Source organism: Carassius gibelio, chromosome B10 (genome assembly GCF_023724105.1).
Source record: "Carassius gibelio isolate Cgi1373 ecotype wild population from Czech Republic chromosome B10, carGib1.2-hapl.c, whole genome shotgun sequence".
NCBI lineage: Eukaryota > Metazoa > Chordata > Actinopteri > Cypriniformes > Cyprinidae > Carassius > Carassius gibelio.
This window is the reverse complement of record NC_068405.1, coordinates 9,867,387-9,893,429: the sequence shown is the minus strand read 5'-3', so window position 1 is coordinate 9,893,429 and position 26,043 is coordinate 9,867,387. Positions and strand designations below refer to the sequence as shown.

Sequence of the window (26,043 nt, the reverse complement as noted above, 5' to 3'; positions counted from 1 at the left end):
AGATTCCATTAACTTTAACAAATAAACTTACACTTAATACAAAAAAAACGTAGAATTCACATAAGCGATTCATAACAGCAGCAATTAACTATATACATATATATATATATATATATATATATATATATTAGTATATTAGTAATTATATATATATATATATATATATATATATAATTACTAATATACTAATATATATATATATATATATATATATATATATATATATATATATATATATATATATATATATATTAGTTGTTGTAAAATTATCTTGCAACAAAAATAGCAATGTAGCGTTTGTCACATTACAATGTTACAGTAACTCAAGTACTTAAACTTTGTGTTTTTTTCATTACATCGTGTTTTTAAATATAAAAACGTTTTCTGTGTTAATGACCTCTTAATGTCCGTTCACACCAAAGACAATAAAAATAACTATATAAGTTAAAAAAACTGAAATTAATAAAAATTATGAATATATGAAAACTGTAATGATAAATGACAATTAAATTTTTGGAAGTGGTTTTCCATTGCTATTTTTCCGTCTGATGAACGATAAAAACATAATGATAAAAACAACCAATCAGAATCCATCCAGCTTTAAAGAGCCTGAGCATTTAAAGAAAAATCTGCAGTGTGTGCTAATAGCAAACAGAAAACTATTGTGGGTTGATGTGGATGCTAATTTAGTTATCGTTATTTAAAATTAGTAAGATGTCACAAGGTGTTCACGGTACTCTCTTGAACATGCGTCAAGGACTGACACAGAAGAGAAGAAAGTGTTAAATATAGTCACTACTTTTTTGTTACTTTTGTTTTCTTTGAACACAAAAAGCACACATTGACTATCTTTCTGTGTCTTGAACGTGTAAGTTGTGTTGCTGTCTATGCAGGGTTAGATATCTCTCAGATTTCATCATAAATATCTTAAACTGTGTTCTGAAGATGAACGAAGGTCTTACGGGTTTGGAACAACATGGGGGTGAGTAATTAATGACAGAAATTTTTTCTTTTGAGTTAAACCATCCCTTTATCATCTGTTGATATGGATGGTAATTAGGGTTGCAAAGAGGCAGCACATTTTTGGTAAACTTCTGGAAAATTTCCAATATTTTCCAAAGGTTTCAAACAAACACTGGAAAGTTTCTGGAAATGTTCCACCCCTTTGCAACCCTAATGCTAGTAGTTATCATTTACAGTTAGTAAGATGATGCAAGGTGGTTTCTACAGCATTTCTGTGGTTATGAGGATGTTGCTGTTCGGTTGCTAGGACATTCTGATTGGTTGGTAGGATATTCAGTGTAATTACTAGGGTTTTGGCCGGTTGTTAGTCAGGTTCTAACACATTCTAAATGATTTGAGTTATCTTGATAGTTGTTGTCTTGGTGTGAACAGGCTTTTACTGAAACACAAAGCTCCGCCCCAAACTCACGCCATTGGTTGAGACAGAAGATAACATGCTGGACCAGTTCATATAACCAGCTGTTTTGGAAGCACCACAAAGCCGCAATGTTTGCACTCGTTGGATTCTCAAACTTTATCCTAAACCATAAAGAGACCCAAGAAAGAGCAGCTTATTACGGAGCGCGTCAGATTGCAGTTCTTTCTGACCTTCATTAACGTGCCAGATGCACAGTGTGTCAGTCTTGCACCACTCATTTAGATAACGCCACTCTGGCCCAAGAGTGCCGGTCCTACAGACCCAGCTGATGATTAAAGCAGGGTGTTGGTGGCACAGCAGGTGGTGCATAGGATGCTGCACACAGGCTTGAGTTACAGCTGGCACCACCCACACAACCGCCCACGCCCTCCTCCCATTCTGCGCACGCAAACCACGGACACTCTCTCCCCGTCCCCAAAGCCACCGTGTGCAACCTTGGTCGTGACGTGCCATCATCATCATCATCATCATCATCGCCCCGTCAACAGTGCATTTGCTTATCGCAACCCAGCACCAGAGGACAAACAGACATCCAACAACAAGATGTCTTCCTTATTTTCTGTGTGGCCTCGATATGCGTAGGACATCTAAAACGTACCTTGGCCTGACGATGGCCTGTAGATAATTTCAGGCAATTCGCTATTCTAGAACTAATGCATGATAAGAACGGCCTCAATCAGGGGAAATCGATCCTAGTCATCCTCATTATGCAAAACGTCATGCATTCAGTGTTAAAGGACACACCGGAGCCATTAGTAAGGACTGAGCCAACTGGGAAGATTCAGACTTTGTCTGCGAAGGCGGTTTCCTGTCTTCATGGGTTTGGAACTGGGCCAGGCGCTCTTTAAACAAAGGACATTGAACAGAATCAGGGGGAACGAATTAAAGTATAAGATAGATAACTACAGGCACTGGCTGTATCGACGCTCACATATAGTCTTAATGAAGGCATGCAAACACATATACAACCATAAAAACACCTGAACACACACTAATGTTTTACACAGAACCGGGAACGATTTGAGCATTAATCTGCTGTGTCATGTGTGTGAGCAGTAGCCTGTGGTTTATGTGTCCTGACTGAACATTAGCTATGTGCCTATAAAAAGAGCCAGGACATTGTGTGACGTTACAATCAGCGTTATTAGATGTGATGCATCACGTAAACCACAGCCCGACGGCATCTGATTCCAATTTGGGGCAAGAGTGAAATCAGAAGCTTGAATACATTGTCACGATCATTATCAACTTTGCATAATGAATCAAGGTAAAAGAGAGGTGAGGAAAAACAGTTTTTTTACATAGAAGGTATGATGCTGCTAGGGTGTTGTTCTGCATTGCTGCTACAACATTAAGGTGGTTACTTAGTAGTTTGTTTTAGCAAACATCATCATAGATGCAGAACAAAATGAGGGGAAATTAGATAAATGTATTTTGCTAAATTTTATCAAGCTTTATCATTTTTTAGATTTAGCTTATTATGCCGAAAGTACATCTTTCAATAATGAATATTTGTCTTTATGAGCATGCATGATTTAGCTAATTATAAAAGAGCAGCGCGAGACAAAACAAACAGAAGGCATTCGATACTCTAATCTAAATGCATGAAACGTGTCTCCTCCGGGTCAATCACGACCAAAGCTTAACAGGACAAATAAATCTTATCACTGAAAAATGATTGAATGTTTGTTTTAAAGCTAGCATTAAACCGGACACAATGCTAATGTCATAGAGCAGATGACAAGTGGGACAGAGTGATGAATAAACTTCAAATGAGGAGAGAAAAGAGAGAAAGGAAGAGAGAGCCCAACAGAAAGGCGGTGAAACTCGTCCCCTGACACCTTCATGAATAGTGAAAGAGGAGTAAAGGACGATAGGATGTGCTCTCCACATCCGTCATGGTTTCCAGTTGCTTTAGCGATGCTCTTTATTCAATATTAGCTTACACGGCACACAATTACAGCGTCAGCCGTGGACTTCAAAGCTGCTTCGCTGCTTTGATACAGTTGCTTTGAGAGATACACACTACCTGAATTCAGCTCAGTTTAATAACACCATTTCCTTATGTCTTGCTGAAGATAATTTTAACCTTTTGGTAGAGCACTTATTGAAAACTGTTATCTATTAGACTCAATAATTGCACATAAGAGGTGCGCTGGTGTGCATGCATGACTAAAATAAAATAAGTGCTGTGTAAATAAGTTCAGACCACTCATTTTCATACAGACATAGTTGATATCTGGTAATGTGCACTACCACAGTTTTAGATTGACTAACTGTAATGCTGTATAAGATTTCCATTCAAACTGAGAGTGTAAATCTAGGTTATGGGTTGCTATTTCATATCAAAATGCAAAACATACATTTAATTCACTGACATGCTTCACTCGGCAGTGCTAAAGCTGGCAGCACATATGCTAATCTACCAAAAATCCACTAAAATAAAAGCTTGCTGATTTAAGGTTTGAAAATGATGCAAAATGTATAAAAAATATGTTTTTTAAAACATTATCATTTTTATACTATAAAAAAACAATGTTTTATTTAATACTCATTTTTAAATATAATAGTATGATCACATTTTATTATTTTTATTTAAAAAAAAATTAAGTGCAATGATATTATTACTATTATTAATCTACTTTGATAGTTATATTTAATGGGTCACACTATGTGCAGTATGAGACCAAACCAAACCTCCAGGTGCTCTCATGAGAACCAGACCGAAAAAATTATGTGCACCCCTGATATAAAAAATTACAATAATACAAAATATTAGAGTTTTTACTGTATTTTTGATCAAATAAATGTAATGTTCCTGAAGTGTTGTGCACTTGATACACTAATGTGCTTTACAAACATAAAATACAGTTTTATATGATTTAGAAGTTTAATGCACAACTTATTCTCATTAAAAGACAAAGATAGCTAGAAGAAGAAAAAATCTAATAGGTGGGAAAAAAATCCTTGTAAAGAAGTCAGTTCAGAATTATATATTTTTTACTATTAATGGGCAACTCAAGTATTTAGTGGAGGCTCATAATACAAGGTTTGAACTGTTTCCTTTAATGTTTTACATTGTATTGCTGAGAAAAGAGTGTTTTGTCTGTGGTAAAGACTCATGGTAAAGTGCTTTATAACCCAACAATAATAGCCACAATTTCCAGCTAGTATCTCTGAAAATAAAACATATTGAAGAAACCACAAACCCACAGGGTTTCAGCTGAAATGAGGTGGGTTTATAACCATTTTGCCTTTTGGGTTTCCCAAATAATCAGTCACTGGAAAAGAGTGACATTTACAGGGCACTTGTGTCCTCTTTTAGATGGCCCATAAATATCAAAAGTGAGGCTGATGGGGGAAAGAGCAAGTGTCCTCACTTGTGCTTTACTGAGGACTGAATTAACTCTGTAATGGAAGAACAGAGCATCAAACCAACAAATGATACTACATATCTCAGATCACCAAAACAAATTTGGTACAAACGGATTAACCAAACAAATACCCTGGGCTACAGGTGTCAAACAATTCAGAGCTCAAACCGTTCAAGTCTCACTGAAAAACAGACACACACACATAAAGTGTGTGAGAAGTCCTGACGGGTCTCCAGAGGTCTGACTTACTGGTGAATGGCTTGAAGGAACTTGCGTTGATGTTTCCTGACTCTGGCGTGGTCCATCTTCCTCACCAGCTTGGTGTTTTTATAAATGAGCCACGTCTCCCTGAGAACATTAGCAGCTGTGTTTTTCACCTGTGGGAGAGTTAGCATTGTAGCATTCAGCGCTCGGTCCTGCCGAGGCGTCCTGGGCCCCGATGTCTGAACGTGGCTTACTCGGTTTGCATAATAAGTTTCAGGACAGCCTAAACTTTGGATATCTACTGAAATAGTCGGCTTGCTAGCAATCAGATCTAAGATGTATGTTGTTTTCTTAACTGGAAATGTGATTTAGCTGCGCTTTTCAATGCGATAAAGTAAATAGGACAGGGGCTCAGAGACGGGCACTCCAAAAATGTAAAAAAAATTACAATGAAAGTTTGATCAAAACATAGCAGATGCATGGGAACAGTGTTGGGGAAACCTGTTTGAAAGTTGGGTTCTGGAAGTAAAAATCCCATTTATTTTCTCGATAGAGCAACTGATTTTTATTAATAAGTTAGAAACCTTTAAAGACAAAGACCTACAATGAGCTACGCGGTTGTTAATCGATGGTATATGCTTCTTCTGAAGCCATCGGCCTAAATTATTCAACTTGTTTTTATAATAGTGTTCTTCAATGTAAAAAAACTACATTACCCACAATTCTGCAAAGAATACCACCAATAAGAGAATCGTGACAAATATAACTTATACAGTGCCATTGTAAAGTTTGGGATCAGTAAGATTTTTAATGTCCTAAATGGAGTCTCTCTCCAAGAGCTTATAATATTTTAGCAATTTATAATATTGATTTCCTATTTTAATATCCTCTAAAATTTAATTTATTCCTGTGATGCAATGCTGAATTTTCAGCATCATTACTCCAGCCTTCAGTGTCTCATGATCCTTCAGAAATCATTCTGATACGCTCATTTATTATCTGTGTTGAAACTGTTGCGCTGCTTAATATTTTTTTGGAACCTGTTATACTTTTTTTATTTGATTTTTATATGAATAAAAAGTTAAACCGGTTAAAAAGTTAAAAAAACAATCTTTACTATCACTTATCCATTTAATACATAATTACTGAATTAAAGTATTAAATTGTTTGTTTGTTTTTTAAAAAGGAAGAATACATTTGAATAGGAGTTTATGTTGTACCACAAAATTACTATTTTGAATAAACACTTTTCTATTTATTTATTTATTTTTATTTTTTAATAAAAGACTCCTGGAAAAATGTCACAGACCACAGAAAAATATTAAGAAGCACAACTGTTTCCAGCAATGATTATAAGTCAGCATATTAGAATGATTTCTGAAGTAAAATGAAGACTGGTGTCTAATACACAGTCTAATACCTTAAGTTTTGTAAGTTTTGCTTCAGATCAGTTTGTAATCTTACTAGCTGGTTTGGTTCATGGCTCACAATCTTTATCTTTAATAAAGACTTTTATAAAGTCCCTATGGGAAAACAGAATGGCAAATATACTTCCAGAACCAAGGCTGGAGAAAAAAAAAATGTTCAGACAATATTGCACTATATAGAGTTTGGTGTTAGCTTGTTGCATAGCGTTAGCATTAATCCTATGTTAGCATACTCGGCTAATCATAAAAGAATATACTTTGTTTATGTGACAAAGCTTATCTGGCTAACCAAGTAAGCCATGCTTGAAGTATGAAAGCCTATGTTTTGACATTTCCAGCCTGTTTCTCATATTTCTGACAATGACATAACTGTTTTTAACATCATTATAAGTAATCTTCCTCTCAAAAAGCACAATTTTCTGTATTTTGAAAATCGGGTTTCAAAATACTGTTTTGTAAGCAGCATGTCACCTTAATACATTCAAACAGTTTGTTTATATTTAATAAATGCAACTTATTTTCCACTTTGCATAAGCTGGATATTATTTTCACAGGTTTGCAGGGATTAAGAAGGCACAAGGATCAGACTTACCCTTTTTGTCAGCTGGGTGTCCATCATAAAGTTATGTACATGTTTTTCGGCTTTGGTTAATTCCAGTTTTTTTGCGACCACAGCGACCACCAAAGCAGTGCATCCGGCTCCCTGATGAAACAAACAGCCGCCTTCAGCTTTCAGTCTAAAACAAACCCTAAATTACGCAGAGATGCGCCACTTACCATGATGCCGGTGAGGAGACAGACTCCTTTCCCACAGTATGTATTGGGGACCATATCCCCATATCCAATGGTTAGAAAAGTTATTGAAATCAACCACATGGCTCCAAGGAAATTGCTGGTTACATCCATGTTGTCGTGGTATCTGGTAAGGGTAAAATCACATTAGAAAAACAACTACAATTACTTTAGGCCCACCTATGAATGATTTAATTGTAAGTTAATCAATCAGCCATGAAAACTGCTAATTTGTCTCACATTATACATTCAAGTAGTGCTTGCTCCACCACAGCAGTTGGACATGTGCATGTAGCTGTAAGCTAATACTTCATTGGCTAATTGAGGGATCTAGCGGAGTTGGGACACAATTGACTCAGTTTCCAAACCTTTTAACTGCTGTTTAAAAGGTTACGCAGCTCTCCAGGTCTGCAACGTGAGAGATTTGATACTAGGGTTTAACTGCTTGAGACAATGGCACAGTATCTTTTTTTCCGAAATGACGCATTTTTGATACTTAGAGATCAGTTTCTAGAAAATGTGAATATTTTACTTCTCTACAGTTGCATATAATTGGAAATACATATATACAATATCTAACTGTATGCTGTAACAATGGTGTGTCGAGCTTATTATCTAAATTAAATTACTAGTAAAGTGCGAATTACCACAAAATACATTTATGAATTAAAAATTTTAACATTAAAATAATATTAAAATATATTAAAATTAATATTATTTATAATAAAATGTATTAATAATAATAATAACATTTTCTAAAAAACAATCTTTTGGTAAGTAGTATTAAGTAGTAATGTATAATGTTAAACTGTATAATGTAAAAAAGATATATATATATATATATATATATATATATATATATATATACAGACACACACACACACACACACACACACACACACACACACTCACAGTGGGTACGGAAAGTATTCAGACCCCCTTAAATATTTCACCCGTTATATTGCTAAAATCATTTAAGTTCTTTTGTTTTCCTCATTAATGTACATACAGCACCCCATATTGACAGAAAAACACAGAATTGTTGACATTTTTGCACATTTATTAAAAAAGAAAAACTGAAATATCACATGGTCCTAAGTATTCAGACCCTTTGCTGTGACACTTGTATATTTAACTCAAGTGCTGTCCATTTCCTCTGATCATCCTTGAGATGGTTCTACTCCTTCATTTGAGTCCAGCTGTGTTTGATTATACTGAGTGGACTTGATTAGGAAAGCCTCACACCTGTCCATATAAGATATTACAGAGCTTGTCAGAGCAAATGAGAATCATGAGGTCAAAGGAACTGCCTGAAGAGCTCAGAGACAGAATTGTGTAGCAAGGCACAGATCTGGCCAAGGTTACAAAAACATTTCTGCTGCACTTAAGGTGCTGAGACCAAGATATAACTTTTTGGCCTTAATTCTAAGCGTATGTGTGGAGAAAACCAGGCACTGCTCATCACCTGTCCAATACAGTCCCAACAGTGAAGCATGGTGGTGGCAGCATCATGCTGTGGGGGAGTTTTTCAGCTGCAGGGACAGGACGACTGGTTGCAATCGAGGGAAAGATGAATGCGGCCAAGTACAGGGATATCCTGGATGAAACCCTTCTCCGGAGTGCTCAGGACCTCAGACTGGGCAGAAGGTTCACCTTCCAACAAGACAATGTCCCTAAGCACACAGCTAAAATAACGAAGGAGTGGCTTCACAACAACTTCGTGACTGTTCTTGAATGGCCCAGCCAGAGCCCTGACTTAAACCCAATTGAGCATCTCTGGAGAGACCTGAAAATGGCTGTCCACCAACACTTACCACCCAACCTGACAGAACTGGAGAGGATCTGCAAGGAGGAATGGCACAGGATCCCCAAATCCAGGTGTGAAAAACTTGTTGCATCTTTCCCCAAAAGACTCATGGCTGTATTAGATCAAAAGGGTGCTTCAACTAAATACTGAGCAAAGGGTCTGAATACTTAGGACCATGTGATATTTCAGCTTTCTTTTTTAATAAATGTGCAAAAATGTCAACAGTTCTGTGTTTTTCTGTCAATATGGGGTGATGTGTGTACATTGAGAAAAAAAAAGTATTTATATATATAAATATATATATATATATATATATATATATATATATATATATATATATATATACATACATACCGTATTTTCCGGACTGTAAGTCACACTTTTTTTCATAGTTTGGCTGGTCCTTCGACTTATAGTCAGGTGCGACTTATTTATCAAAATTAATTTGACATGAACCAAGAGAAAACATTATCGTCTCCAGCCGCCAGAGGGCGCTCTATGCTGCTCATTGCTCCTGTAGCCTACACTGAAGACATAGAGCGCCCTCTCGCGGCTGTAGACGGTAATGTTTTCTCTTGATGCTTGGTTCTAAATAAATGCGACTTATAGTCCAGTGCGACTTATATATGTTTTTTTCCTCATCATGACGTATTTTTGGACTGATGCGACTTATACTCAGGTGCGACTTATAGCCCGGAAAATACGGTAGTAACTGTGAATTACCAAAATAACATTACTACTTCTGTGTAATTGTTGGTAAATACAGTATGAATAGTGTAGTTATATTCATAAATTTTAAGTGTGTCTCAAAGACCTCCTAGAAATCTCTCCATCAAACCAAACTTCCATAATCTACTGTCAGAGCAGAAAGCGGGCCACCTTTCGCACGCCCTCACAGTCCAGGCGGCGATGATCCACAGAGAAATGGTGAACACCAGCAGCACTGTCCCGGGACAGATAGTCATGAGGGTCTTCATGACAAAGCGTGTGTTGAAGTTGATCTTGTTGAGGGCACCGATACTGCGTGACGACGCATCAGTGAAGAGTTTGCTGTGCAGCAGCATGACACGAGCAATGAGGTACAGACGGAGAAACATGGGAATGGACAGGATAATATCCACGTCAGCATCTGTCTTGGATGGTGCGTAGGAAAAGGCGAGCCGCGCCGTCCACGTGAAGGTGTAGTTGCCCGGGATGGGGTGTATGGCGCACACCAAGATCTCCAGACAGATGAAGAAGATGCGCTCGTAGGTCATGGCTATCCTCCAGTCGTCTGCAGCGTTGTCCACCATGAACAGCTATCAGGAGGAGAGAAAAGATGAAGAAATTAAGCTATAGAAGCAGGGCAAAAAAGACCATTTCATCAATAAATAAATAAAATAAATAAAATGAATAATTATTTGTTAATGAAATGTAAAGAAGAAAATAGGAATAGAGTAATACGCTAATCGATAGCTAATTGTACAATAAATATATAATTAAATATAAAGATGTATTTAAATAATACGTTCTTTTCTTAAATAATATTTCTTCACCTTAAGGGGACACTCCACCCCAAAATTAAGATTTTGTCATTAATCACTTACCCCCATGTCGTTCAACCCCGTAAAAGCTCTGTTCGTCTTCTGAACACAATTTAAGATGTTTTGGATAAAAACTGGGAGGCTTGAGACTGTCTCATAGACTGCCAAATAAATAACAGTGTCAAGGTCCAGAAAAGGTATGAAAGACATCGTCAGAACAGTCCATCTGCCATCAGTAGTTCAACCGAGACGTTTTGAAGTGACGAGAATACTGCTTGCAAATAAAACAAAAATAACGACTTTATTCAACAATTCCTTGCTCTTCTGTGTCAGCCATAAGGATGCGTTGTTTCTACGTGTATTTATGCTTTCGTTTGAAAGAAAGCATATCCTTGTATATCCTTGTTGAATAAAGTTTTTTTTTTTTTTTTTTTTATTCGAATACAAACAGTATTCCCGTCGCTTCATTATGTTACGATTAAAACTAATGGCAGATGGACTATTCTGATGACGTCTTTCTGGCCTTTGAGAGTGTTACTTATTTGGCAGTCTATGGGACAGTCACAAGCCTCCCAGTTTTAATCCAAAATATTTTAAATTGTGTTCCGAAGACAAACAAAGCTTTTACAAAGCCCCCCTCCCCCCACCAAGAGAATTTCTTCAGTTCACTAACTGTAATTTCAACCTCGGCCTGTCAGCTTCTGCCACAGAGCACTGCTCTCAGACTTCTCTCATGTGCCAGATACAGACAGGTTTCTCTCCAGTTGACCAGAGGGCTTTGGAGCTGCATTGCTTTTTCTTTTTCTTTTTTTTCCTCTCTATTTTTGCTACATAGAAAATCTCCCTCTTTCCCCTTCTCCCTGATCCCATAAATATTTCCGCCCATTATGGATCTGGTTTGCTTCATAAAAGCACAACACTTTTTCAGTGCCCTAGTTTACCCTTTCAATTTCTCAGCAGGTATTTAAAATAATTTTCAAATAATATTCACATTTTTCTAAGAAACTCTCTCCCTTGATAAATTACTGTAACATTAAAGATTAAAAATAATATCAGAACCCAAACTATTACATTCAAATTAATTACATTTCTATTTATTTTCAGATATAATAATAAACACTAATAAAAATATTTGGTGTACAAACATTTAATGTGTAAAAAAAAATTATTTTTGCAGTTTTTATATCAACTTTCTAATAATACACTGTAAAAATGTTTTTTTTTTTTCAAAGTTGTAAATAAAACAGATTAGAATACGTTTTCCTAAAGAAAATCCTAATTCAGTCTTTCTACTTTTTTATGTTCTTTTAAACTTTGTTTTATTCAAAGAGTTACTTGCTAACATTCTTGATAAAGAAATTGAAAGTTAAGACTTTGTTTCTTATCAGAAGTAAAGCTAACGCTTATTAAAATTATAAACGCTGCACTACAAATAATGTTTAGTGAAGTTTTGTTTGCATCAATCTTGTGATTTAAAAATCAATACCTGTTTATAAAATGAGGACTGATTAAAACATTTCAACCCAGCATTTGACCTACTCATCCCTTAACTCAGTGAAAAATCATGTAAATGAATAAAAAACAATAGTAAAATACCAATATTCATTTCTTCACTATTAGGGCCCAATGATTTACGCAATGGAGAAAATGCTGACAGAATTGCAGAACCCAGACAGAATTTATGTATAACTTGGAATGTCACAGAATTTGCCAAATTTTGGATGGACACAACAAAAGTAGGTCAGTACACTTAAGTCTGCAAAAAAATACAATTTAAATATGAATCCTGTATGTTCTGTGTGTCTATAACGGCAGAAATATAACCTCTAAAACTGCTCTGAGGGTCACTTTATGAGCTGTTTCTTTTGAGTAAATCTAGATGCTTTTGATTATTAATATTTAATGAAATCATTCAAATGAAATTCAGAATTAAAACAATAATGGAAAACAGAATCTAGTAAAAGAATAAGGATTTAGAATTTAAGGCTTTAAAAATTAAAAATTTAACCGTTTAACCAATTGCTGTTTAATATGGTAAGTTTCATGATTTTAATTAATTAGGCATTCTTTTTGATTAATAACGTTTAACCATTAAAACAGTCAAGAAAAATTCAAATGGAAAAAATTGAATTTGGAAAAATTCTAACCGATTTCACGAGGCCCTTCACAAGGACTTCTTAACAATTAAGATACAGTAGCTGCATCTTGCGACATGAAAGGTTCATATGTTACTGTTAAAAATCGACTTCTCTGTAGAGATAATGAATGGGATGTAACCTCCGGAAGCCGTCTGTTCCCTCCCTAACGCTTCGTGCAGATCAGCTGCGGTTTCTTCCAGTGCTTTCGGCCAACATCAGCGTGAGATATTTCACCAGAGCCGTGCAGTCAGCACAATTCTGAGGCTTCTGCTGACAGACTTCATCCAACCCGACTGTGGCTATCTGATATGAGAAAAGGTGCAAATGATAAACCCCTGATCCAATATGTGCGAACGGCTTTCCTGTCTTCTTACAGCACCGGGCTTTTTCACGAGTAATGGGTTTATGCGGTGCATAACCGAATTATTCTTTAATATGACTCTTGCTTGAGGCTTTGAGAGGCTGCTTCAGTGCTGTCCTGTGGTTTTCCCCTCATGTAGCAGCACACGTATATAAAACCTCAATGTTTGGATGGTTTAATAGCATTTATGGTCACTTATTTACTCTGCTGGATCCACAGAATCTGGATCATGGGGCAGATGTTTGAATAAATCAAATGACGTGAAACCTGGTAAATGTTAATATAAACTGACACGCTGCCAAATAACCTTCATTTAGACTGAGTTTCTAATCTCTAAATTCATATTTAAGAAAAACTGCTCCACTTCTGGAGGCAAATGAGATTAATAACCCAGATTCAGTAAATCTGAGTGCTGCTTGACCGTAAAAAACCCTGTTGAAGTGACTTCCAGCACATTGTTATGCTGCTGCTACCATAGATAATTAGATGTAGATGTTAAAGATCCCACAACATTGCACAGCTTCTGGTTGTAAAAAAAAAAAAAAATTGTCAAATGGACTGGTGTTTTTAAGCTTTTTTCTTCTTCTTCTTCTTTTTGAGAATTTTTGTATAATATGTATTTATTAAAAAAAATATATATTTTTTATTATGAAAATATTTTTTGTGGCAAAAACAAACATTCGTGAAGTTTTCTTTCATCAGTTCATCATCAAAACTATATTAGTTATGCATAAAGAGCCCAAATTAAATTGATTAAACATCATTCTTCATTATTCAACTACATTTTAATAGGATTTTATTTTATTACATTAAAAATATTTATACAAAAGTAATTCATTATGAGTAGAAATGTAAAAAAAATATATATATATATATTACAGAAAATACATAAAAATTGAGTTACTGATAGGCCTGCTGAAATATTGAGTTACTAAACTCAACCTTAATTGAGCAATAATAATTAAAGGTTAAAAGTAATGATTTATTTTAGTGACCATCCATCACCATAAATCTTGAATCATTCAAACAGAAAATAAATCCTGCATGCCTCAAAGATTTTAAAGGTTATTTTTGTCCAAAAGACTGTAATGAAAAAATAAACATTTCCATTTTAGACCCTTGTAGTACCACACACGTTAGTCACATAAATCACACGGCCTCAAAATACAACATCAATCCCTCGTATTCATACGACGCACATGCAACACTCCTACAACATATCCTAATTCAAACACAGCAAAAATACATCAAAAACACGGGATTCTACCAAAAACAAAATCAGGTCTCGTGGGTCCAAACGTGATTAGACGTTCCCATCTACACCGACTCGGGACAGAAAACGTAAGACCAGAAGAAAGGGAGATTTTAGACCAGATAAGACACATCAAGTGTCCTAAAAGGCATGACAATTGCCAGAGATGCTGTAACATTAACCAGCCTGTCTGTTAGTTTAGGCTGTTGTTGGACTTTCCGTGTGAGTGTAACTTAGACAGCGAAACACAAGCTGCCTTTCCGAACGGTGACAGACGCTATCTTACTCAAAGCTTAGCAACAACAACAACCACCAACAACCCACATAGCCTGCACCAAGGATGATAAGCGTGAAACCTTAATTTTGTTTATATGAGGAAAACATGTCACGAAGCCACCGCTTTCAACTTACTAGCTTCAAAACGGAGCAATTAAACATTTAAAATGGGTTATGTAAGGAAACCTACTTGGTAGGTAAAACCAATTATGGTAATGGACGACCTGCAATACAATACTCAAGGGTGCTTCACCTTCAAGCATCCAATATTCCCACCGAGTGCTGGAGTGGGTAGTTATGGAAAAATGCTGAATTTGACAACAGAGGGGAAGGTGCATATGTAATGGCCTGGTTACAACAGCTAAAGGTTGTGCCTGATAACCTCAACAAGTCCGAGAGCATGACTGCAGCGACTCGTTCAACCAAGATGAAGCTAATGTGCGAAATATAGATAAAAATCATTTGAAAAATAATAACTAAACAGATAAAATGACTATTTGTAGATTTGTTTCCTTCTGCTAAAGTATTGCGAAGAACGTTAGTTTAATAGAATAGTATTTTCTTTAATTCCGAGCGCCAAATTTCTTTAATGCTAATTATTTAAGGTATATTTTAGGATTGAAAATCATCTTTTCTAATGTTTCGTAATACAACATAAATTTAAATGTGAGCAACATTATTTGAGCAATATTAATTAACATAATAGTAATGATTGATTCAGAAATCATAACTAAAAATAGTTTTTTTAAGGGATTTTAAAAAATGTTGAGCACTACATTTCTTCAATGACAATTATTCTGTGGTATGAACACTGTATAATAACTTATATTTGTAATATTTTAGAATTTAAACGTTAGGGATGGAAAATATTATTGGACCGGTTTCAGAATCGGTCAATAATTGCTTTAAATGTAAATATCGGTATCGGCCCGATAGATTATGCCGATATGTCTCGCCGATAAGAGGAAAACATTGACTCACATGTGCTCAGGGTGTTAGCGATTAGATCACATCAGCAGTTTGGCTCAGACTTGAAGCAAAGTTTTGCCTGAATGATGATAAGATTCACTAATTTAGATCGCTGCATTTAAACTGAGAATGATTTTAAACTCAGAATGACATGTTCAGTGTGTGATAGCATAAACAGTAATAGCATGCGCAGCGGCAGCCTCCCCCGTGTCCTAATGCACACTCGGTAAGAAGTTTTAATTCCGTAGGGGGCGCTGTTAATAAAATGAAAGTAAAATACACAAATAACATTAAGACTGGGTTTCTTATCAAATAAAGCAGTAGTTGATGTCATAAAACCATGAGTATGTTTCGATTTAAAGGTCAGAAGCTATAGCTTACATGAATTTAAAAAAAGAAAATCACAAAACTTGTACTTTAAACTTCCACTTGTAAATTAAATAATTTTAAATTAAATATGCCTTTTTTAGTCTAAAATGATAGTTGAACAAGTTTGAACGTATGAAATATTGTAAACTATGCTGTATTCACCCAAATAAATTCAATTTGTTTAGTATTTTGTCCATGGGTGTTATTGCTTAATAATAAATATTCATCTTTTGATTATTGCTGTTGCTTATAATATGCTGTGTGGGATTTTATTATTTTTCCAGCCCATTTTAAGCCAGCAATATAATAACTCAGCATGTTTGGTAAAATGTTTAACCCAACCATCCGGGTCAAAATGACCCAGCATGTGTTCTGCCCAATATTTACCCAGCGCTGGGTTGCCAAATAAGTTGGCTTGTTTTTAACCCAGCATTTTTTAGAGTGTATATTAACTGATTTATTCATCAATGTGTAATATGTTCTATTTTTAAACAATTTATTATCTTTAAAAGATTTTCAGAATTTTTACAGCTCTTTTGCTTTAGACCATCTACAAATGTTAAAACGTAAAAATAAAATGGTATGGTTACTCATGCATCTTTCTGAAAAAACAAATGCAGTAATTGATATATCATTTAGTTATATATAGCATCAATGTACTGTCATTATAAAATAATGTCATCGTTGTTTAATTAATAAAAAAATAATAATAATACTTTTCTTATAATTTCCACACAAGAGAGACTTTTCAAACAAAATGAAATATATCGGAATCAGCATTGGCTATCGGCCAAATGATTTGACAAATATCTGCATATTGGATATCTGCAAAAATCCAATATCGTGCATCCCTACTTAACGTATATATTTGTTTATCTTTTAATTTTGTATTTGTAGCAAAAAAATATTTGATTAATTTCTATCAATCAGTTCAAACTGTCCATTTCAAATCAATATATCAATTAAAAACTCAATTCAGTGATTACATTTTTATTCTACCTTTTTAATTAATTTATTTTTAACATTTTTAATTTTACATTTTTATAGCAAATTAGAGTTGCATTAGAGTTGGTGATTTTGATTCAATTACATGATAAATTTGAGATGATTCAATTCATAAGCTCAATTCAATGATTCATTTGCGCTATTTCCTCAAAGATATTAATGTGTCATTTATCAAACACTGTATTCAATTTTTACATTAACATTCAGGTTAATATTATAGTTTAATGCATTTTGGAAAAATAAAAATGGTTAAATATCATTCTTATGTTTGTTAGGGATGTAATAATACATGTAATATGGCAATTATATAAAGACATTTGATTATTTAACATTTGGAAAATTATTATACCTTAGAATTTTCTATGGATAAATTACAGTATAGCTGAACTGAACAATTGAATCTTTAAAATGAACATTATTAATAGATTTGGTTTAGTTGAAGGTTTGTGACTCATCAATATTCTGAATTTTTCTCAAGTCTATTAACGTTACAGCTATATTTGGCGCATATAAATTGCTACATCAAAGAGTGCAGGTATATTTGCAGTAGTAGCTCCATCGCCCCTAGCCTCGTCTAATACAGTTGCAGTAAGTCCTACATGATACAGCACTCAGCCCGAATGATGGATGCAAGTCTGACTTTGGCAGAGCATGTGGATTGAGGAAAATGGCCTAAACTGATCAGCGCAACACAAGCTCGATGGCTTTTCTGAAGCAGCCACACTCACTGTTTCTTAACCAGACCTGGACTCAGCGACGACACTGTAATCTATCAAACACTGTCTGTACAGGGGGCTCTCGCTGTTTTTGCTCCTGTTTTCGCCTTGCTTCACCTTGACAAGGGCACGGACAAAAGGTCGTCTGCCTTTGTGCTCTTTGTCTGTCTAGTAGGCAGCAGGGGTTGGTTACTGGTTTCAGAAGAGCTCAATATAACTAATGGAGCATGGCTCAATATTTAATCTGTGTAATGTAGAGAATGGGAACATATATCTTGTCACTAAGAAAAGAAATCGCTCAATCTCATTAGAGAATTAGGTAGAGAGGTTCAGCCCAATTACAAATTAATGCAATGGTTAATTTATGATATCAAAGTGGGTCCTAAGAGGCCACTTTGCTAAGTAAATCCTCAATTGTAGGTTGCTTTCAGCTTTCAAGTTTCTTTGAAGGAGGACCGCATGCTTTCAGAGTTTGCATTTGTGTAATTGAACGCTGCCGGAAAAGGATGACAGCTGTTGTATTATTAAGTTCACCGTAACCTAATTTAACTCTTTTCTCTAGTGGTTTTAATTAAACATATGCAAAATAAAATAGCAAAACATAAAAGCCACCATTTCATAAGAAATTCATTCAAGCTATAAAATTGCTCAGTTTAATTTGAAAGCATCTACTTATCTAAAACTGACCACTTCAAGTCTCTTTTCTAGCGATTTAAAATGAGATTGAATTAAAAATTAAGAAATTGTAGAGCCTACTCCTTCTACTAAAACATTATGAAGAATAGTAGTCAAATATTTTGGTAAACCAGAGTAAGAGAGAAGTTGATACTGAAAAACTTTTTATAATGTTCTGTTTGAAATTAAAATACCTTTGAATTTTCTATGTAATAAATGACTTTTTAGATGCTCTAGAAATTAAACAATTAAATTAAATTTTTGTGTTAATCCTATTCCTAACAATAAAACATTACAGAGAATAAAGTTTTGGTAAACTGAAGCCACAATTTATTTATTTTTGTTTATTATTTCTTTTGCATGAAAATGAATTATTAAAGATATTTGAAATTATGTAAAATTACTTTTATGTTTTGCCTAAAAATACATTCTAGATAGCATAACAATATATATTATACAATAATTTGAATCATTATATTACAATTTTAAATAACATTTTTAAAGAATTGTAGATCCTACTAAAACATTGCAAAGAATAGTAACGTTTCGAGTGGAGGGATTAAATTTATTTTAAAAAATTAAAAAAAAATTCATGCCCTAAATTTCCTCAAATGACAATTCGTTTAATATATTTTAAATATCTACAACTGTTGATTTTTTTAATAAATGAAATAACGTTCTGTCTGAAAATTACAAAACCTTAGAATTGTCTCTGAGCAAAATTACAATATAGATGCTCCAGTAATTTAAACAATTAGATTAAGTTTCATTAAATATTCAATTCAATTAAAGCCAGCAGACATCTCAGATTAACTTTATTTAAATGAACATCTTTTACTTGAATCTTATCATCTCTATACTGTAATCCAGCTCAGTGAAAACTCAAGGGTCAGTGGTGAAGGATGGATACGTGACACTCGGCAGTCGTCTCAGGTAGAGTTAGTCGTCACAGGAAAAGGCAGTGCACATCCTCTATAGTGCATCAGCGCTGCTCAAGTGCACTCATCACCTGACTCTGCCCTATACATGATGACGTTACAAGTCTTAAGACATCCCGCAATACAGGCCATTTGTGGTTCAACTGCAGCTAACCATCATATTTCATTGATAACCTGCTGATACAAATGAAGGTCATTGATAAATAAAAAAGGAAAAGAAAAAAAACTATATTTCATATCAATATGGCGATGATGTGCATGCATTTGTAATGCGTAGAGCCCCCGTCTGGTCCCTCCAGAGAGACAGTCCCATGACTGATGTCCCTCAGAGACTTGTGGGCCCTAAATATTACAGAGAGCACAACTGGCTCATGAATACATGCTGTTATAACTCAACAGTGTGAAAAGTAATAAAACTGCTCAGGCATTTATGGTTGCAGAGCCAGGGCTCTTAATGGCTTTTCAGGGGGAAAAAATTGCATGCATATTACGAAACAGTGATGTTGTTTCATGCACATTCAGTACAAAAACACCCATGCATGTTTCCATGTATTGCCACAATTTTATGTTGCAATCTGATTGAATTTCAAAAACATCTGAACAACAACTCACACTTATTTGTACGCAGAGCAGAAGCATTATTGTATTAACGGAAGAGTACACCCAAAAACAACGCTTTGGTCAAAACTGATGTTGTTTCAAATCCATACTTTGCATTTAAGATGTAAGTTTTATCTGTGCATGCATTTCCTGGCAACTGAACTCATGGGCTTGGTGTTGCAGGCACCTTTTCGAGGAGACTTTTGTGGAGTTTGGCTCTGTAAATCATCCTCTAAATTCATTGCATGGAAAAGAGCAGCTTGAACATTCAATCAAACATCTCCTTTTGTGTTTTACATACATACTTTAAAATATAATAATAGGAACAGAACATAATTATTTTATAAATAAAAAAAAATGTGAAGGTGATTTTAAAGTACATGTACTTCTATTTAAATTAATCATTTGACACAATGCACCTATTGTGTACATACATGTTTTGGCATTGTAATTTTATGTTTAAAATATCTGCATGTAATAGCAACAGTAATTATTTTCTTATAACTGCACTTTTGACCCACCCCTTACACCCTAACCATAGGCCCAAACCTGTCCCTAACCCTTTATTTCTGATGTAAGTAAATAGTAGTTAAGGCCACTTAATATAAAGTGGAACCAATTTGACATTTTAGATTTATTTTAGACTGCAAATCACAATTGTACAACTGAAATGTTATGACCCCTAGAGCCCTGAAAGAATGAATATGAAAGAAAGAGATAGAAGTGGCATAAATCTACAAATCTTTAATGCTGCATTTCTCCAGCTCTTAAGAATGATAGAAAATAATGACAGAATTTTCTTTTCTGTGGACTTTCTCTTTTCTAACACCGAGATACAACAGCCTATCTAGTGAGTTGAAAGGGTCCCCTTTCTATACCCTTCTTTTTCATCAGTGCATCAGAGGTCATCGGCCAGCAGAATGGTTTATATCTAAGGTAGATTGTCTGGTTTTGTTGTCATCAGATTGCATGGTTTCTCATTCCTCAGCTATGGAAGCAACACCTAATTGCCTTCACCTCAATGGCACCACTGAGGAAATCTCAACATGGCTCTTTGACATCTCAGCTGGACGACTGTTCATCACCTGCGCTCTTGGCAAGGCTGAGTACATAAATTCAAAGTTTCTTCCATCGTCAATTTATTAATTTTTTGTTGTTGTCTTGTTTTGTCAAAAACCCTGGAGTCATACTAGACTAAGTCAAATTTAAGAATGATTCATAATTCATGCAGCGTTCAGCAGCTTTAGTCATTATTGTCAACGACATTACGGCCAATGACTCACTATTGCTTTGACTTTACCACAACATGACTTTTTACAAAAATGATTCACTCTGTGGAACACACAAGAAGAACATTTTTTGAAGAATCTTAATACTGCTCTTTTCTAATTAAAGTAAATGGGCATGGATGATGTGAAAACAGCCAATCTGACTTCTGTCAAGTCTTATGATGTCAAACCTTGATGCACAATTTTTCTGTATATACACACAGCTAAGCTTTGAGAGTAGATGCATTCAGTTTATCGCATGACCTGGAGTTCTGGTTTTGGAGTCCATGGAAAGGAGCAGCACGAACATTCTTTAAAATATCTTCTTTTATGTTCTACAGGTTTGGAAGTATATGAAGGTGTGAAAATGATGACAAAATACTAAAATCCTGTGTTATGCATTTGCATAGGTGACTAAGAAAAAAAAAGAAGGTAATCTTATTCCCCCATCACTCTGACGATACACACTATTAACTAATAACACTCTCTCTGTTCTGCCAAAAGCACTACGATCGTGTTGGCACTATGTACTATTTACTGGCAGTACAAGCTTATTGGCGCTCCTTGGCCTTATCTAAGTGCTTGATTTATATATTTTGCTATTAACGCAAGTATCCGTCAAACCCAGAATATCCACTTTGGTAGGATAGCTTTAGACAAGAAAACACATTTTCTCATTAGCTGGTCCTTTGATTTTGCCTACAGCTGTCCAAAGCAAAGCCTTTAACATCTGACAAGGTGCAATAATCTGATAAAAAAAAAAAAAATAGCTTGGACCTAATCCTTTACAGATTTCAATAGTACACTGAACCAGGAAAATTAGTTTTTTTGTTCAGTTACACTGGTGTGTAAAATATGCAAAGATGCATATATACTCATTTTTAATAAAAAAGTATTAAATTAAATATATATATATATATATATATATATATATATATATATATATATATATATATATATATATATATATATATATATATATATATATATATATATATATATATATATATATATATGAAATTAGGCTTTTACAGTCATGAAATTCAAAACCTAGGCATCAAACTGCATGCAAATCAATGTGAAATTGACACGACCATCTGTGATTAAATCCTTTGGACTAATCTGTCCATCCCACAAGAAATTAACAGTGATATTTCCCTATTGGACAAGCCACACACGGTTTCACTTCATAATAAGCCTTTCCGATTTGCAAGTTAAATGAAGAAATAATTTCAACAGGGTTCCCACACATTTTGACAACTGGATTAGACTTTAAAAAAATATTTTTATACATAATGATTTCCATTTTATTACCTTCTATTAGTTCTTTTGCTAGTTTAATTATTTAAATAAGGACTGCAAATCACAGTCCACTGAAAGTTGCATGGTTTTCCATGACCATGGGAACCCTGAAAGAATGAATATGAAAGAAGGGGAAAAAAAAGAAAAAGTGGAAGAAATCAACAAAATCTTTGATGCTGCGGAGTAATTTAAGAAACCTCATGAAGACTGTTTTAAAGAAATTTACGGGATTTCATCCTCGTCAACACCAGCTAAAAGTCTTAATCTCTTTTGTCAGTGCATTACTTATCGCAAAGAAATGCATTACGATGGAGATATGGATGCTGAAATGTATAAAATTCACCAGTAATGCAGTGATACAACAATCCACTGATGCCATGTCACCAGACTGAGTGCTTTCCAAGTACTTTAACCATCAAGTCAAGTTTTTTTCTCTTAACAAATATGGGCAAAAACTGCCTTAAGTGCAGATTTAGACACTTACTAATACCATATGGAGACAATGTACAGAAAGCCTCCATACGTAATCTATAAACTACATTTTTGTTGAGAAAACACAAGTGCAAGTCCATAGTCAACACAGTTAATAGACTACGTATCTCAGGTTCTGTAATGATTTTATAAAGATTAACAAGTACTTCATTAGGAAAAATGTCCTCTTTCAACCTGGCCTTGTCTATCCAACTAGCTAATAAACTGTGAACGGCTACTCTTAAACACACTGACGGGATTTCATGGCATGATTCGATTAAGTCGGGGAGAACTGGAGAGGACGCAGTGCTATTGAAGATAATCCGATTGTAATTCTATGGTAATGGGTATCATTTCAAGCACAATGTGTTGAGCATTAGTCTGGAGGAGAGAATGTGTTAAAAACGGCAGAACCATTAACATGACAGTAAAGTGAAAACACAGTAAACAGCTCTTACTTATTTTTAAGAGTTACCTGGATTTCCCTGGCATGATATATGATAATCAACCCAAGAAGAATGATGGTAGAAAGGCTTATCAGGCATTTTAGGGCTAAAGAATACAGTGACTCCTGTAAAAAAGGGAAGAAAAGGACAAATTCATTTCATTTGGATTAGTTGGTGTAAACATTACAACTGCATATTGATGAAAACTGTAAAAAATATTACTGCAACACATTACTATGTTTTAACTGAATGGCTCCAAGACTTTTGTGAGCATTTGGATTAAGTTTGACTTTAACAGTCCATGTGGCGACACATTTTCCTTCATTTTTTTTTTACATATTTTTAAAATGCACAATAATTGATATTCCTGGCGTTACTCTTGAAGTCATTCTGATGAAGATAAATAGCTTCTTTCTGTTGTTCACAGATCAACTATCTTACATCATTTAACCATTATTTTGAGAAAATATGAATGCTGTCATTAGGCAAAATCCCTGTGGCAAATTGAGTTGCAGTAATGCATATCCTCTCTGGGACTTTTATAGAGGCATAAATTATAATTATTTAATTATTTTAAAGTACTTCTAGTAATAAAAATGCATTTAAACATAAATAACACAACTATGGTTTATTTTCCCAGAAATGTTCTACAGAAAGTCAAAGAAGAAGAGTGCACAAGTGACCCTAAAAGTAATGACAGGCCAGATTTATTCCAGCAAAAGTTAAGTAATAATTATTAAGAGTTAACTTGATTGACGTAAACAGGTATTTCCAGTAATCTGATTGGTCGAGCGTCCCAATAGTGCTGCTAACATTAGACAGTTTCACTGTTTGTGTCATTCCAGTTTGTCATTCATAAGCGGAGTTGTGTCATTTTTGCAGTCATTTATATTAATTTTGAATTTATTGGGCTGTTTACATGCGGCCAAATCCCAGCACTCCTGTTTGAGCGACACTGCTAAAATATGTCGTTCATAAAAGAACACATAAAATATTTTTGTTATTTTTAGTTTTTGCTGGCGGTTGAAGCAATTTTACGCAGCTTAACGATTCCGTAGAGAAACTCTACGAAGCAAAGCGTCTTCCAGTAAACGTGACCTTGCCACAGTTCTTCTTTTATCCATCCATCCGCACCGCGCACTTTCCAAACTTGTAGTTTTCCCTCTCTCTCTCTCTCTCTCTCTCTCTCTCTCTCTCGCCAGCAGGCAGTCCGGACTTAATGAATTCTGACCTGGAAGGGGGGACCTGCAGGATTTTGAGACTATTAAGTTACGCACCTTTCCGTAGGCTCCCCACGAGAGTTCCGTTTCAATGACCATCACCACGATGCCAAACATCCCAAAGATGAGCGCGTAGTCGCTCAGGCGCTTTCTCTTCTCAAACAGGGCCCTCCTGTGCCCGAGCTTCTGGCCAATGTTCTGGTTCTTCTTTTTGCCCGATTTGCCGCCGCCGTGGCTACATCCACCTCCTCCTCCTCCTCCCCTGTCCCCCGCCGAGTAAGGCATGAGGGTGGCGGAGTTGTTCTCCTGCTTGGAGGCGAGCGTGTCGGACGCGTCCGCCGCAGAGACGGGCTGCAGCGGCTGGGACTCCGAGTCAAACTCGTGCAGGTTTCTGCGGGACGAGCTCAAGTTACTGAGCGGCCGCATCACGCCGCCGTTGTATCTGCAGCTGCTCATGGCTATTTGGGTGTAAGAGTTACTCTCTCTGTGACTGCTGGCCGGACTGCCCCGTGTCTGCTGGCGGTTGTGATCGCGAGGAGGATGATGATGATGGTGGTGCTGATGGTGTCTGGATGAACTACCATGACTAGAAGGCGTGAACTCGCTGTACTGAGCGCCTTGCCTGGTTGAAGATGAGACGGACGGTGTCCTTAAAGTTCCCAGTGGCGTCCCGTGCAAAGGCTGGCTTTTTCTGGCATCCTCGAAGGTGGAGGAGTTGTTGCAGGTGCAGTGCCTGATGGAGCGCTCTTCCTCGCGTCCGCAGTAGTGCTGCTTATAGTGCTGCTGCTCTGGATAGAAATCGTTCTGCAACTGCAATGGGGTTCCCATCTCAGACCTGCTGTTTAAAGCAGAGCCCCGTGCATGCACCCTACCGAGGGGGCGTTGTGATGAGTAACGGAGGATAAAAGCTGGCGCGAGGTTGGACCCACCTCGGCTTCTGTAGAAGTGCGAGCGCGCTTCCGATTGGCCGAGCGACCCAAAACAACTGGGCTGACGTCACGCGGGGAAGGTGGCAACACGCGCTTCCAATGTGCAGGGATTCACAACTCAGTGCTCTTCTCTGTTTACTCTAATCTTATAGGTCTCTGACTTATATGGTATAATATTTTTGAATGCGTTATTCATAATGGATTTAATATGACTGAATTTTAAATGTAAATTAAATGTATACAGACATTTAAAAGAAAAATTAAAAAGGGTTTTGTTAAAAAACAAACATCATCGAAATGTGTCAACAATCAAGCAGTTATATTTTAAATTAAATAATGAAATCACAGAACTTATCTGACATATGCATACCTTTATTTCTGTTCTTTACTATTTATTTCTTGATTTTTTAGATCAAATTGGTGCATAATTAGGTTCATTAATTCAATAATATAAACTTAATATTTACATTAAATCCAAGTTTATTTGTATAGCGCTTTTTACAGTACAAATCATTGCAAAGCAACTTTACAGAAAATTAC

General features: G+C 35.5%; 1 protein-coding gene across 3 annotated transcripts in view; it reads right to left on the bottom strand.

Annotated features, from left to right (window-relative positions):
- LOC127965943 (small conductance calcium-activated potassium channel protein 2) overlaps positions 1–25,603 on the bottom strand; it is a 35,177-nt gene extending 9,574 nt beyond the window's left edge. Inside the window, exons 1-7 of one of the 3 annotated variants that reach the window (XM_052566664.1) lie at positions 24,632–25,602; positions 23,384–23,479; positions 9,925–10,343; positions 7,224–7,365; positions 7,039–7,149; positions 5,065–5,192; positions 4,420–4,849 (exon numbers count right to left, since the gene is read on the bottom strand). In XM_052566664.1, coding sequence (XP_052422624.1) covers positions 4,720–4,849; positions 5,065–5,192; positions 7,039–7,149; positions 7,224–7,365; positions 9,925–10,343; positions 23,384–23,479; positions 24,632–25,402 — 1,797 coding nt within the window. In that variant the 5' untranslated portion in view covers positions 25,403–25,602 and the 3' untranslated portion in view covers positions 4,420–4,719. Of the gene's footprint in view, positions 1–4,419; positions 4,850–5,064; positions 5,193–7,038; positions 7,150–7,223; positions 7,366–9,924; positions 10,344–23,383; positions 23,480–24,631 lie in introns of those variants that run through there. The other 2 variants (XM_052566666.1, XM_052566665.1) reach the window with 2 other exon arrangements.
- Between the last annotated feature and the right edge of the window lie 440 nt (positions 25,604–26,043).